The 16,901-nt window shown below is 30.2% G+C and overlaps 1 protein-coding gene across 1 annotated transcript; it reads right to left on the reverse strand.

The window, feature by feature from the left end:
- Nucleotides 1-705: 705 nt before the first annotated feature.
- Nucleotides 706-1,717, reverse strand: LOC111997446 (uncharacterized). Its single transcript, XM_024029531.2, has one exon. The coding sequence runs from the start codon at nucleotides 1,592-1,594 to the stop codon at nucleotides 938-940; it is 657 nt and encodes a 218-aa protein (XP_023885299.2). The 5' UTR covers nucleotides 1,595-1,717; the 3' UTR covers nucleotides 706-937.
- Nucleotides 1,718-16,901: the final 15,184 nt, after the last annotated feature.

Genomic DNA, 16,901 nt, shown 5'->3' on the forward strand with positions numbered 1-16,901 from the left:
TTTTAGTTGTTAATTGACATTAAGTAAATCATAATTAGTGCCATCTGCCCTAAGGGGTCCAGTACTCCTGTTCCTGTAGTCCTGTTGTTTCCCACTTTCCCTTAATAAAATTTTCATTATTTCTCAGTCATTATTAATTTCCATAATTAGTCCATTTCCTCTCTCCCAACAAGGGGCCCTCCAGCTGTAGTCCTCCTTTCTTTAATTTCAAATTTCAATTTCATTTCATTTTCCATCTCTTTCATTTCATTTTCCTTACCGAAATTTCCACCTCTTTCGCATCAAGTTCCAAACCCATTCAATCCTGCAAATAAAAAAACAAATAACAAATAATAACAAACAAAATAAACAAAATAAATATAATAAAATAGAAAAAGAAATATACCTCATCGCCGAGAAACAAGAACACGGACGAACTTAACGGTACGTTCATGGACCTCAAACGACAGACGCAAATACCACGCAGAGATGGTAACGACACGTGAAACGGAGTTTACGTCACGTCAATTATAACGGCGAGCACTTGGCAGGACACAAAAAAAAAAACACAACACACAAATTCAAAATGTACTGCACTGCAAAGGAATCTGAGTCTGAAATCTGAATGGAATTAATTAATTAATTAAGTTAGTTTTTAGTCTCAAATTATAAGTTTGGTTTAGTTGGAAAATTAATGTTGATGAAATGAATTAGGGTCCTTCAGGCTCTGATAAGAGAGATTATATATGATTTTTATATATACAGGTAGAGGGATTTCGGTCACCGGATTACACCAAAAAAATACTTAATCCAATTCCGCTGCTTTCCAAGTCGCCAAGCTCTTCTTAATCATATCACTTTGTAACCTGAAGCAGCTTTAGGAGTCTCTGACGCCTCCGTCACCGTTACCGTAAGATAACAGTCAAACTAAGAGATTTAACGGTCAACGTACCCAAAATCACTCATCGGCTGCTTTCGTCATCACTGAGAGCCGGCTCGGCCGCGGCCGATAGTCGGCGCGCCGCCGCTGTTGGTGGGAGGAGGGTCGAATCAAGGCCGCAAGGGCTCGCTTCACGAGATCGCCTTCCACGCCGCCGATTCGGACGAGGGAGTTGGTCATCGCCGATCTACGAGCGTTGAGCCTGTTCGGCGGAGCCGACTGTGAGTGCGACTGGGAGCCGAAGCCTTTGTGTAAGCTGCAGCGGAAGGAGCCAGGGTGAGTGGTAGGAGAGCACATACAGGTTCGTTTCTGAGGGGTGGTGCGCTTCACGATCTGCTGGTGGTGGTGGGGGTTGCCTACAGCGCCCGACGCGCCGCCGCGTGGGGAGACGGAGATTGATCTGTTGGGAGAGATCGAGCGGTGGTGGTCGATGGAGAATCGCACCGAAGGAGACGACGTAGGTGAGGCTCCGTACATGTTGACGCGTGGCGGCGAGGCGGAGCGGTGGTGGTTGTTGAAGAAGGTCGTCGATCTGGAAGAGAAACTCGAAGTTGAATAAGCGAAGGCTGAGGAAGAGGAAGACGGTGAGCGAGAGTAGCCGCCGGAGAATCTTCCGGACGGTGAGAGTGACCGCATAACTGGTCCGCTCGAGGTTTTTCTAGTAGATACCGCCATTTTTTTTTTGTTATCAGAAGAGAGAGAGAGTTTCTAGAGAGAGAGAGAGAGAAAGAGAGGGAGGGTTTTGTATTTCTTTGTAAGCCGTGTTTGGCTGTCTAATTCGGCAAACCTAGCTTCACTCGAGCTATGTATTTATAGTGTTTTTGCGGGAGGGAAAAGATGAGGAATGTGTGAGACTTCTCGAGTTTTCGCGATATTTTGCATTCAGGATATTTTAATATTCCTTTTCGCGGTTATTTGCAATGATATCCCTAGGATTGTATGCTTTTTTTAAAATATGTATCATCACTATCATGTATGTATTTTGCGTATTTGTTTGGCAGCTTCATTTTGGCCATTAATAATTAATACAATAGTTTATCCCTGTCTTTGAAATTAGTATTTACTATTTACCTTTAATCAACAATAAATTTAAAAATAAATATATATGTAATACTTTTATATATTTTTAATGGAAGTTGAAATTTAAATATAATATATTTTTGTTGAAAATACCAAAAAATCATTTTAACCTTATAGTTCATTGACAATATTACTTGTTTTTATGTTAAAGCTTAAATTTAATCTTGCCCAAAGGAATAGTTGGTGTTGTTGACTAATAGTAAAAACAAATTATCATAACAGAGAAAATATCATACATTTAAATAATATGAATTCTTTTTTAAAAAAACGCCATTAAGGATTTTTTTTTTTTTTTTTTTTAAAAAATTCAATAAACTTATTTTCAAAATTAATTTAAATAATATGAATTCTTTTTTAAAAAAACGCCATTAAGGATTTTTTTTTTTTTTTTTTGTAAAAAATTCAATAAACTTATTTTCAAAATTTGATTCATCATAGTATGACTGTAAGTATGGTTACTTTTTAAAGTTAGGTTTTTAACATATAATAATAAGTATCAGTAGTAAAATATATTAACAAAATTAATGAAATTTAGAATGATCGATAGGTTGAGTTTTTGTGATATTTTTTTATTCAAGATATTTTAATATTTATTTTGCTTTTATTTGCAATGATATCGGTAGAGGCAAGCTTTGGTGCCTAAGCCCAAAGGATGAAAGGATTAAGGCCTAAAGAGCTCGATACAATGAATTTGTAGAGAGTGGGCTTACAAGCTAGGCTCCAATAAATCAAGCAACATGCACAGTGAATCAAAGATAGTAAGAAAGTAAAGGAAGACAAGCTTTATGCAAAAAAAAAAAATATCTTCCTTTGCAAAATCCAAGGAGAGTGGTCCTTATGTATATTTCTTTTAAACCTGGATCCAATTTCAGCTCTTGTTGCTATAGTATTTTCTCCACAAATTTTTTTGATCCCTTCTTCTTGGAGGATCTCTTACATTATATAGCTCATTTTAGATGATCTTGGCTCTTCGTTTATTAGTTGTCCAGACCACTACTTGGGTACTTGTCCCATCAGACACCTTTTCCCAAATCCCTTGTGAGTCGTGGTAGTCAAGACAACATTGTTTAGAGGTCTTTTTCATATAAATGCGGTCAGAAAGTTTGGTGAGATACATTAAATGTGGTGGCAACCACCATCCCTCTAGTCATGTTAGGACTAACCCCCTCCCCAAAACTCTTTCTCTACAATACGACCTCCTCTGGCAACATGGCACTGATGTGACCTTATTGTTCGAGGGTGTGACTTCCTCGGCATGATAATGGTCCCTTCGGCCATGAGTATGACACATGGCACAATTACCTTATTTAAATTCCTGTACCCCACAATATCTCTAGTATTCTAGTCTATTTACTATTGGGTATGTGTTCTAGCATTTTATATATCATAAAGTCATATATATATATATTTCCTATTTACTAGGAAACTTCATTTTGCCAATTAGTATTTATCATTAATCAAAACTAAATTTGAAATCATATTAAAAAAAAATGAAAATGGGAGATTAGGTTTTTTTTTTTTTTTTAAATAAAATGGGAGATAAAATTTGAATTTAAGATATATTAGAAAATAATTTTTAACCTAAATTTTATTGACAAATATTATGTGTATTGCATTGAAGCTTGTTTATTTTTATTTTTATAATGAAGGTAAGTTCATATATCTCTTGTGAACATAAAAGTTTAAATTGAATCTCTCCTATAAATGAATTAACTGGTTTACTCCTATGGTAGAAAAAAAAATTATAAAAGAACAAATAACATATATTTAAATAATATTTTATCTTTAAATAAAAAAGTGTACCCATTTATTTTTTTCAATAAATAAATAAATTTATTTCCAAAATTTGATTCATTAATTTGACTGTAATTATGGTTACATTTTTTATTTTTTTTTGTTTGCTGAATAATTATGGTTACTTCTTAAAGCTAGGTTGATAACATTTAATTATAAGGATTAGTGGTAAACAAAATTAATGAAATTTAAAAGTGAATGGAATGTGACATTAGATTCTAACATGGCAATAGAATATACCAAAGTTTAATGGTGGAATGAATGCAATTGTATGGGTATTAATAGCTTGTTTTAGTCTTCGCAAAAAAAAAAAAAAAAAAAGTTTAATAATTTTCACGCAGTTAAAATAAAAAATAAATAATTAACTTATTTATTAAGGATCATCATCCTCTTTCAGAAGATATTTGGAATATAAATGCTAACTTGATTGTGATTTTTATTTTAAAAATAATAATATGTATGTGTATTGTTATTAATAAAACCTGTAAAGAAAGAAACAGAATCAATAATTTTAACATTATATTTTGTATCAAAATAAGATTCTAATATTTGTTATTTTTTTATTACCTTTCAAAGCGTTTCTTTCTTCATTTATACTTGAAGATTCAAATTACTTTAGATAGAGATTCAAAGATTCTAATACTTCCATACAATGTATGCAATAATTAATTAAAATAAGGGAAGATTAAAAATAAAAATAAAAAGTAATCAAAGCATTTTTTCTTTTCTTTTTCCTACATTGAATCTAGACAAAATGAATGGCAAAGCTATTAATGTAGTAATAACCATAGAAAGCGCAGAAGAAATACAAAGCATCTAATTAATGCAAGAACATGCACTAAAAAAAGAATGAAAGAAAAAAGAACAGTTTACAAATGCCCAAAGCATAGGGGCATAATTGCAAAATTCAAATAACATAAATATTCAGTGTTTTTGGCGCGTCCAATACGTTTATAATTTAACGTAACCTAACCAAACCATAGCGCAAGTTGGGTTAGTTGAAAACCATTGAAGCTAGTTAAGATTCCAGTGTTCTGATCCAAATCCAACAGTTTTTTTTTTTTTTTAAAGAAAGCTGTGGGCAGCAGCAGATGGGTACTGGTAGTAATAGCATAGTATAAATAAAACGACAAATCCTAAAGAGAGTGTTGAGGTATCTGACAGCCTTTTTCGGGATACTAAAACAACGGTCTCTGCCGTTCTGCCACGTACGTTGTATCCCGTTACAACACACACACGCTCCTTAGATTCCACGAACCAGTTGTTTTTTTTATTTTCTATCCACTACTTTTTAAGAATTTACTAATTGTGTGGCTCAGAACAGAACAGCCTCGCTTAGTTGTGGTAATAATTTTAAGTAATTTTATAATTTGTATAGTGAGACACGTGTAATTGTCACTATGGATTCACATGGACGCGGGCATGTGGCAGAGGCAGAGGGTGGTAGATTCTTTGGAGCTAAGTTTAGTATTGTTCCTTTGCTAAGGATTTCATAAACTATTAGCTGCAGAGGTATAGTTAGATTCATTTGCCTTTTTCAAACTTTCAAATTTTAAAGTACATTTGATTTAAGAGAGAGAGAGAGAGAGAGAGAGCTTTATTTTTTATCTAGGTTCATTTGGTTAGAGATAACTTTTTTTTTTTTTAAGAAACTGGTTAGAGATAACTTGAATAGAGTATGAAAAGCCAATTATATATATATATATATAAATATAAATTTATGATATATTTGTATCTTATTAATATGTATATTTGAAATGGTTATATATGAATATGATTTTTTGCTCCATGGAATAATTGAGTGGTGAACTTATTGATGTGACATGTGACGTAAATCCGAAGATCTTGGATACAATACGCAATAGTATTAGTCAAAATGATTTTCAAAGTATTTAATAGGTAGAAAGTGAAATATAATTTGAACAAACACCAGGGAGTTTGGGATATCATTTACTTATTATAAAAAATACATCTTTTTAAAATCACTATATTACATTTGTTTTTATTTGAGTGAAATCTTCAACTAAAACTCACATAGTTAAATTTATATCTAATATTTTATATTGAATTTTTTAATCAAAAAAATCCCTTAATTTTAAATCCTCTTATCCAAGCATAACAATATCTATATTTGAAATGGTTATATATGAATATGATTTTTTGTTAATTGTTTTGTTTGTAATATTATTTTATTATTTTAAGAAAATTGTTAGTGGAATGCTGATATGACATAATCTAGACTCTTAAATCATAAAAGAGCGGTTAGGATTTAAGGAAATCTATAGATAGAGTACCCTAAGAAATCTATAGATAGAGTACCCTAAGAAATCTAGAAGATCTGAATCCTTTTTTGCTCCATGGAATAATTGGGTGGTGAACTTATTGATGTGAGATGTAATGTAAATCCAAAGATCTTGGATTCAATACACAACACTATTAGTCTACGTTATTTTTAGAGTATTTAATTAGTAGAGAGTGAAATATAATCTGAACAAAGACCGGGAGTTTTGGAATACAATTTACTTATTATATAAAATAAATACATCTTTTTAAAATCACTATATTGCATTTGTTTTTATTTGAGTGAAGTCTTCAACTAAAACTCACATACTCATATAGTTAAATAATTAGGGTTTGTTTGGTAAGAGTATATAGATATAGTTTTTGGTTTTATAATTCATAAAATGGTGGGTCCCACACATGAATTTATTGTTTGTTTAAGGGTCTGATTGGTAGGAGGATTTATGTTTTTGTTTTCAAACAGTATAAAAAAATTTTCAAAAAATTGAACTTAAAACTAGTTTTCAGATAATAATTTTTATATTTTACGTGTTTGGCTTCCACTTTTAAGAATGATTTTCAAATACTAAAAACAAAAATAATTGTTTGGGATACCATTTTTATTTTTGATATTTTTAATTAAAAAAATATTTATATAAAGTAACGTGTAGAATTTGTAGATTACTTTTTTTTTTAGATAATGATAAGGGAATAGAGCTCATCATGTACCTTTTTTTTTTTTTTTTTTTAATGATAAGTTTTAAATTTGAAGTATGGAAATTCTTTTTGTGATAAAGACAAGCTCCTTAATTTAAGAGATAAAAGAGTTTGGAAAAATATGTGGGGTCCACTATTTTCAATTTATTTAAAACTATGTTATTAAAAATATTTTGTGTCTTGTAAACACCCACTTAGTCATTTTCAAAATCCTGTTTTAAACTAGGAAAATATGATACAATTTTTTGAAAAATATATGTAGAAAATATTAGCCAAATAATAAATTCAAGTGTGGAATTCACCATTTTATGGATTTTTAAAAAAAAAAAAACTATATTTAAATACTCTTACCAAACATATTAAGTATTTATATTCATACAAATTACTTTTAAAATCATTGATATAATCTTCATAGTCATGAACTTTTACTCCTCAAATCATGTGGTGGTTATGGTCTATAATGTTGGGACTTTGTTAATTTGTGAAGGTAGCACGCCAAAACTTAATTAAAGTTGGGAAGGATAAGGGTCTGTTTGGTAAGAGTATTTAAATATATTTTTTGTTTTGCAATCCATAAAATGGTAGGTCTCACACATGAGTTTATTGTTTAGTTAAGAGCCTGATTGATAGGAGGATTTATGTTTTTGTTTTCAAACAATATAAAAACAATTTTCAAAAAATTGAACTTGAAACTAGTTTTCAGATAATAATTTTTATATTTTACGTGTTTGGCTCCCACTTTTAAAAATGATTTTTAAATACTAAAAATAAAAAATAATTTAAAAGACCATTTCTATTTTTGATATTTTTTATTAAAAAAATATTTACATAAAGTAACGTGTAGAATTTGTAGATTACTTTTTTTTTTTGTGTGGATAATGATAAGGGAACAGAGCTCATTATGTACTTTTTTTTTTTTTAATGATAAGTTTCAAATTTAAAGTGTTAGAATTCTTTTTGTGGTAAATATAAACTCCTTTAATTTATGAGATAAAAGAGTTTGGACAAATATATAGGGTCTACTGTTTTCAATTTATTTATAACTATGTTATTAAAAACATTTTTCGTATCTTGAAAACACTCACTTAGCCATTTTTCTCTTGAAAACACCCACTTAGCCATTTTCAAAATCTTGTTCTAAACCAGGAAAATAGGATACAGTTTTTTGAAAACTATATTGAGAAAATATTAGCCAAATATTAAATTCAAGTGTGAGACCCACTATTTTATAAATTTCAAAACAAAAAATTATATACTCTTACCAAACATACCCTAATATTTTCTAAATACAGTTTTCAAAAAATTGTATCCTATTTTCCTAATTTTAAATAAAATTTTAAAAAAAGCCATAAATTAATTAGTATCTTAATTTAACGATGAATAAAAACAATAATAAAATAGACATTAAAGATTAAAATACTATCGTATCTTAAAAAAACAAAAAAGTTGGGATAGACATGGTCATATTTGTGGATGAAGTAGCTTTTGCAAGCAAAGCAGCTTTGTCAAAGCGGACAATAGTGCGTGCTTAAACTAAAGCCCTAGGCCTCTACCCGGCAATTCACTTTGGAAGATTCTAAAATCTTCTCACTAATCTGCCACTTTTTTTAATAATTGTAGAGACTACAAAACAAATCGACACGTAGCACATACGTGGTAGGCCAATGTACACAGGACAAACTGGCGTGTCATTGTGTCAACAAACATGTACCTTTTTATTTATTTATTTATTTATTTTTGAAACAAACATGAACCTTGTCCTGATTTTGTTATAACGAAATCATTATTAGGACCCAAAAAAAAAAAAAAAAAAAAACGTGTTAGGCAATACAGATTAGATTTCTGAAATGTACCCACAATACCACTAGGCTTTCGGTTTTAATGTTGGCGGCAACAGATTATAAAATTTATTTCTAATTAATAAATTTCTCTTTCTCTTCATTGTTTTTGTGCAGCTTGTGCTTGTCAATTATAAATGGTGGAAAGCAATAACTTCAAAAGCTGAAATTATTCTCTTTTAGTACTTTTTATTATTATATTAAAATAAAATTAAATCTAATGAATTGGTTAACTAATGGAGGAGCCAGTGAAAAAGATCATGCATTATGACACGATCACTTCAAGCAATGAAATGGTTTCCTTTCAAGTCTTTTCTTTTCATCTATTTGTTATGAAATTTCTTATAATATTTTCACGTTATATGCATACCCCATTAGAAGATACGCAACCTTATCAGTTTAGATTCCTTGGCTAGCTAAAGTGACAAAAGTGGAGAATTTATTTTGATCAATAAGAACACAACATGTAAAGATAAAAAGAAAGAAAGAAAGAAAGAAGTGGGGTTTCAATTAGTTTCAACTATTGATAAAGTTATTTTATTATTTGAATAAGAGACTTGAAAACAATTATTATGGAGTCAACGCTATGTAATTTTGCTCGACAAAACAAATCAACTAAGGTGAGATCTCATTGTCAGCAATGTTACCTTTCTCTACATGTAATTTCTCTTATGGACGAATCTAATACAATTACATATATAATATAACTCAGGGCAAGTTAGTAAATATATCTTTTGCTAACTCACCTACCTTAAGCGCAATTGCAATCCACAGTTAAAAGCTTTTTTCGCTCGGTTTAATGCTTGTTTTGATATTTTGTTTGGTCCCCGCCATATTGGAAATTTGATGCTACATCGGTTTCAAAAATAGGATGGATGGTGAGCTTTTTCTCTTTTTTGGAGATTGAGGATGATGAGCTTTTGGAACGAAATAGACATTACAGACTTTATGATGGGATATGAATATCTTAAACTAGAGTTAGTTGAAGTTGTTGCGAACCATTCCTAAGAGAGAAAAAAAAATGGTAAGAAATCGAGGTCATTGATTCCAATATTTCCTTCTCTTTTAATCAAAACCAAACTCAGTCATGAAGAGTAAAAGAGAGAGAGGGGAAAAAAAGAAAAAAAAAAGAAAAAAAAGAAGAAGAAGAGGTTATTATACATTTGTTGGCATTGGGAAAAAGAATAAATTAGGGTAGGTAAAAATTAAAAACCAAAAACATAAATAAGTTTAAAGCTGGTCCAACTATTTCTAGACCATTAAAAGCATTCAATAGATCAACAATAGTCATATAGTATGGGGTTAATGGAATAAAAACTAAGGGATTTTTATTTTTTTTATTTTATTATTAGACTAAAATATCAATCCATTTTTAGTATATGCGAAATTTAAATTGCAGATTTCTTATTCGATTATCGGAAACTTTTACCTGTTAAGATTCATAGGACTAAGGAATACTCACAAGAGTGAAACATTTGATTTGAATTTTGTATTTTTAGAATGGTTTGATTTAAGTATTGGATTAAATTAAGGACTTAGGTTGGAACTTAATTATGGAGTCTTTTTGCCTAACTGCCTCTACATTACTATATTATAGTATTGTTTAGAGGGCAATTAGTTAGATCCCAATACTCTCAACTCCCAAGAACCTAACAAGTGGTTGTATATTTAGTTGTGGAAAATCGTGCAGAGAAAACAAGGACAGGAAACATCATGCTTAGTTTGTGGGCTGGGGGGCAGTGGGCACTATTGTACTGACTACACAGTTGTTAATTGCTATTAACATTACCAGCCATACATGTGGCAGGTTGACACTTTGCTGATGAAGTACAGGGTAGTTGTAGTTCTTCTTGTTTTTGGTTGGAGGAGGTAAGCGGCAGAAAATGATAGCTTAGATTCAAATGTATTTAAGTTAGAGGTTAAATATTAGAAAATTCAAGATATTTTATATGTAGCATAATTTAAAATTAATTGTGAAATAGATCTTAACAATGAAATAGAAGAATCACGCTACGCATCGATTCATGCATTTTTTTTTTTTTACTAGTATAATAACTTACTTTTTTTTTCTTTTTTTTTTTTACATAATTATTTTTAAAAAACATCCCAATTATCTATTTTATATTATATTTCTTTATTAATTTATTATTACTCCCTTCTTTCTTTGTATATGAGTAAAGAAAGTGTGTGTATATATATATATATATATTAAAAACAATTGTATATAACCAATAATCATGTATATTTACATGGTTATTATAGTTACAAATTATTTTGTACAATAATACATAAGCTAACGCGGGTATTTTTTAGATTGATTGTGCAATATTTGGCTCTTATATCATTTTACATAGATTCATGTAAATGCTCATGAATACTGCTTACTTGTTTCATTGTCTATTATTGATTTTAGAGGATTCAAATGTTCAATACATTGCCAAATGTGTTCTTAAAAGTAAAATATATAAACTTTCAACATTAATTGAATTAACAATTTTCTCATCCTTATCCTCCATTAGATTTGGTAGCAGAATTAGAATTCAAAAAGGAAGTATACCCAACTTGTCATGAAGTGTCAATCAAAAAGAAAGAAAAAAAACTTGTGATGAAGTGTAAAACTAGTCTATTTTTATGTTGAAGCAATTCACGTCATGTTAAGTTGGTGGCAAGTCAATTATTCATCTTTGTTTTTATTTGTATCAGCAATAGGGTTATCAACTTCACTATTATACCAATCTGCCATTAATTATTAGTCTTGCATTTGAAGCCATAACTTGATTCCCAAGTCCCAACACTTCGATCTATACCCTTTTTACGCTTTTCTTATTTGCATATAAAACCATCGCAATGAAATTTCTTTAGCAATTGATTTTTACTTTTTAGTAAACTTTAGAGTGCGATTTTTATACATTGATAATTGAGGGTGAAAGAAATTAAATCCTTTATTAAAAATTAAAAAATTAATTTTTTTTTAAAATAATAATAATAAGGGAGCAATGAGCCGTGATGACTCTACCTAGATGTGAGCATATTAATTTCGTACCGTTAAAGGAATTACTGAATTTTTTTGCTAAACAAAGGAATTACTGAATTAGCAGTAGTCCATAAAGGAGTTTTCATGATCCACAAACAAAATATGGGATGCAATGCAAGTGGATGATTGTGCTCCAAAAAAAGGCATATAATAAGATTGTGTGAGCATCAAAGTAATCATAGGAACTCGGGGGTGAGAGATAAAGGACATTGGGAACTAAAAAAAGGAAAGGCGTGATAGTAGTTTTTTATTATTAAATTAAGATGTTAGTCAATTTTTAGTGTAAATAAAAATTGAACTCTAAATCTTTTATTTAATCATAAAAATTTTTACCCATTAACTAAAACCCACTATATTACTATTGCCATTAGTATCAATGCTACTGGATGATTGTGCTCCAAAAAAAGGCATATAATAAGGCTGTGTGAGCATCAAAGTAATCATAGGCACTTGAAGGTGAGAGATAAAGGACATTGGGAACTAGAAAAGGGGAGGCGTGATAATAATTTTTTATTATTAAACTAAAATATCACCCGATTCTTAGCGTAGATAAAAATTAAACCTTAAATATTTTATTTACTCACTAAAAATTTTATGAACTAACTAAAACCTATTATATTACTATTACAATTAGTATTACTAATTACTATGCTCTTTATATGGGGCCCAATGTCAACGTAAAGCCGACTTGTTCCAACAGTCAGTGATTTTATGCTCATAGTCTTCGCAAAATTAAATTCTGAGTGAGTGACAACACAAAATTCAAACGGGGTTTGACGGGTCAGTGACTGTTGTTACAGCATCAATCACGGGCTTCACGGCATCTGTCCTCCCAAGCCAAAGCATCATTAAGAAATTGCCTAAAAATAGATTTGACTCTTTCAATTTTTGTATGCAAAAACAAACAAATTCGGGTGCCTAATCTCAAAATTTTGTGTTATTTTTATCACCCATCATCCTCATTCTCCAAAAAAAAAGGTAGTCCAGTGTCCTGTAAAAGTAGAGATTGACTCATTCAATTTTTTTATTGGACATCTAACCACATTTTCTAATTACTTGACTATGACTATGAGTCTATGACTATAAGTCTATAACTCTATGACTTGGTATTTCAAGTGCCTTAATAGTTTAATTTCTCCAAAATATTCCGTACTCCATTGCTTGTATTTCTAAATTTACCTGTCCTCCTTTCAAAAAAAAATTTACCTGTCCTGTCAAGCCCTATTTGGAAATAGCCCATGCTTTTAGGAGTTAATGGAAAATTGGTACTAAGGTCTACTCTACTGTCAAATTACTAAAATTAGTGAATTACCTTTTTTTTTTTTTTTTTTTTTTTAATTTTAACTTATGATGTTCATTTTTTATGATAATTTTTTATTATTAAACTAAGTTACTCATTAGTTTCTGGTGTAAACGGAGATTAAATCCCAAACTTCTTATTCAATTATAAAAAATTTTACCAATTAAACTAATGAAAATCCACAATTAATGAATTACCTTGTAAGCTTGTACTAGCTGAAATGAGTGAAAATCACATTTGAATAGAATTGTAATTTCAAGAAAGGAAAAAAGGAGAGAGAGAGAGAGAGAGAGAGAGTACATTTGCAAGGAAGTAATGGATAACAGGATAAGGATGAATAAATTTAGAGCTCAAAGGGGGCCATGAAATTATGACATGTGGACCTCTTGACACTACAGTTTAACGGAGATTATTTAACCCAACATTTATGGATGGGGGCAACGAAACGATCCAGAAGCCAAAGTAGCTGCATTTGTTGGACTTTCTATACAGAAGTTTGTAATTTATGCCAAGGTGGACCAAGACTGATGGTGATGAAGATGAAGAAAATAGGCTATAAGGAATAAAAAAGTATTTTACTTTATTCTTGATTTTATAAGAATTATAAAATGTAATAAAAAAGAGAGAGAGAGAGAGTTAAAATGACATATATGAAATCATTTAACTTGCTTAGTTACAACAAATTGGGAACTAGAGATTTATACTCAAGTCCTCCACATCAAAAGAATTAGATAATGCTACATATTTACAATACTACTTTTGATAAGATGTATATGAAATCTTATAGCATTTTTTTTATTATATATTGATAAGAGTCTCTATGGATAATACTTTTGTAATGTATAAAAATGAAACATTGGAATATATATATATATATATATATATATTTAAAGTACTTTTGTAATGTATAAAAATGAAACATTGGAATATATATATATATATATATATATTTTAAAGTTAATAGTTGGGGGAAAGAGAATTTATTCAAAAATATTTTTTTAAATATATTTTTTTGCCAATTTGTAAAAGACTTAGTTTTTACCATGCTAGCAAATTACCCCGTATATTTAATGATATTATACTTATATTCTCAATTAACACCCGAATATACTAAATCATATTACTTACCATGTGTAATTCTTCTATAAAAAAAAAAAAAGGATTACCATGTTTAATCACCCATCCATAGCATACAATTCCAATATCATTGGATTTTCCAATTCTTATAATTTTTTTTTTAATTATTTTATCTCCAGACAGTCTCACCCCATGTTAATTTATTATAAGATAAAACAAAATAACCATTTGTGCAAGCAAGTTATTGAAATAATATTAAGAGATTCTCTAATTAATGTGGGACCTAATTGCATTCGTGGATGTGGCCCTCTTCCATTGAAATTTGGAGGAAACAAGGTCATGTATACGTGTAATTTGCATACAAAAGAGAAAACTAGCCTTCACTGAAAACACTTTAGCCGTCCTTGCCCGGCAAAACACAACTCGCTTTGGAAGATTCTCATACGTTGTGTTGTGTTAGTCTTCTTCAATTATTAATCTAAAACATATACTATGTACTACAAAACAATGAGACACGTAAAGTTTTATGTAGCATGCCTATGACTATGGCTCTATTGCTCTAATAAAGTTTGGCTTGACAAAGTTGTGTCAAAATGAAAATCGTAGTCTTTCATATTCAGATTCATACATTATTATAAAATAAAATTAAAATGAAATGATTGAGAATTCCTAATTGAAGAACGTGTTAGGCACGCTTTGATTTTTTGGAGAAGAACGTACCCACAACGCCACATGGCTTTTCTCATGCTATTGGTTATGTAATTGGTAGCTACTAGATTCACGATATGGGTTTAACAAGTTTTGTTTTTTTTTTAATTTTATTATTCTAATCTCTCTTTCTCTTCATTTTCCTTGTCTTTGTCAAATTAAAATGGTAATCTCAATTTGTTGTTTAATCTAATATGGATGAACTGCTTCTTTGGTCTTCAACAACCCAATGAAAATTGAAAAGAGCCAAACTCTAAGAAATGCCATATATTAATGGTTTGCGTACCAGTTTTTCTATTTATTTCCTTATTTAGTAATTTTTCCTTTCACGTAATATACAAAGTTACAAACCCATTAAAGGTATGAGAAATAACCCATTAAAGGTAGTCTAACTTAATCAGTCAAAGATTCATATTACAAAGTTTAGCTACATCTTCAAAACCTTTAAGACCTATCTAGCAACTTGAAAGTAAGGAAACCAGAATAAATGTAAAGGAAAAGGAAAAAGGAAAAAAAAAAAAAGAAGAGAAGAGAACCAAGTATACGAGGCCCTTTAGTTTGTAAAATATTATTCATATAATGCGTGTTCCTTTAAACCATGCATATGTTAAGTAGAGGCCTTCTTTTAGCTCCAAAAGGGGACACCCCTTTAAACATTGTAGGGACAATTATAAGGTAGCTTGTCATTGGTTTCAAGTTACTTTTGGCGTAACACAAAGAACCTAGCTAGCTCCTAGCTTTTGTATTTGAAGCTTTGCTAATTTGATATTTTGCTTGGCTCCTCAATATCCTTCTTTAGATATATCATTTCTTTTTTTCTTTTTTTCGGTCAAGAGGCTGAATTATCATATCGTTGTATTTGACAGGATATTGTTCTCCATAAGAAAAGGTGAGAAAAAAAGAAAAAAAAAGGGAAGGCATATCTATATCTCATCTTTAAAAACTTTAAAGGGGCATATTAAGATTTTCAATTAGGTTTAATTAGTTGAAGTTTTTGCAGGTCATTATTGGTGTTATATCTTTGGCCCAAATGTTAATCAGAAATCCCTTTCCTAACAATTCTCAAGTCTCTACAACGAAAAGCATGAAATCATACACGGAATATTCGTGCTTAAGGAATACTAGACGAATGGCAATCCAACTTCTCAACTTGCAAAACTTAGACAAAGTAGTTGCATTTTGGATGACAAAAACTGTGATGATTAAAGGGTATGTTCACGCTTCGTTAGCAGGCACTAAATACCAGGATTACCAGCCATGCTTAATTGTAGTTGACACAAAGATAATTTATTTATATTATAGGAATTTTAGGTTGAAAGAAAGATTATATATAAATATATAAATTATAAAGAGACTAGGAGGATCCACCATATCTCCGATGTTTATGCATTTGACAATTTATATTCTGTGGAAAATTTTGAATCTGTTCAAAGTTCAAACTCTTTACATCTACATGAACTCAATTCATTGCTAATTAACTATGCTGTCAGTATTGTGCTGCTCACTTTCGTAAACCTCAGCATGCTGAGTTCCATATATTTCCTGCTTAATCTGTAATAAACTCAAAGGATAATAGGTTGATTAAGGATCCGTTTGATTAGATATTTTAGGAGCTTAAAAGAACGTTTTTAAAATCCAAAACTCTGTTTTGCAACAACTTTTCATAACTTTTTTACAAACACTCATTTGACTTAAAACATCGTTTTCCAATTATTTTTACAAATTCACCATATTAGTGGCTTTAAGGCCAAAAAGGTGGTCTTAGCGGTTACCCAAATATTCCATGAATCAAAAAAGAAAGTCTATCTGCACCAAAGAGATGCACATAACATGTTAAGTTGGTGGTGAGTCAATTATTGATCATCTTAGGTTCAACGTATTGTTGCACTAAGGTCATTTACTTACATGACTAATTTGTAATTATTAGTCATGGACTCTTGCTTCCCAAGCGATCGATGACACTACTTGATTCCCACACAATCGTCCCTTCAACGCTTTAATCTGTACAATTTGAGACTAATCATGTTTCCTTTGCATCAGGATTCTTTTAATTAAATTATAAAAATTGTTATATCCACAACATTTTTATAACAAATTAATTTTAAGTGACAAGTTGTTATTAGTGAGTAAAAAAATAATTTCACTTATGGGTTC

This window comes from Quercus suber, unplaced genomic scaffold, assembly GCF_002906115.3.
Source record: "Quercus suber isolate HL8 unplaced genomic scaffold, Cork oak 2.0 scaffold_6, whole genome shotgun sequence".
NCBI classification, from domain to species: Eukaryota; Viridiplantae; Streptophyta; class Magnoliopsida; order Fagales; family Fagaceae; genus Quercus; species Quercus suber.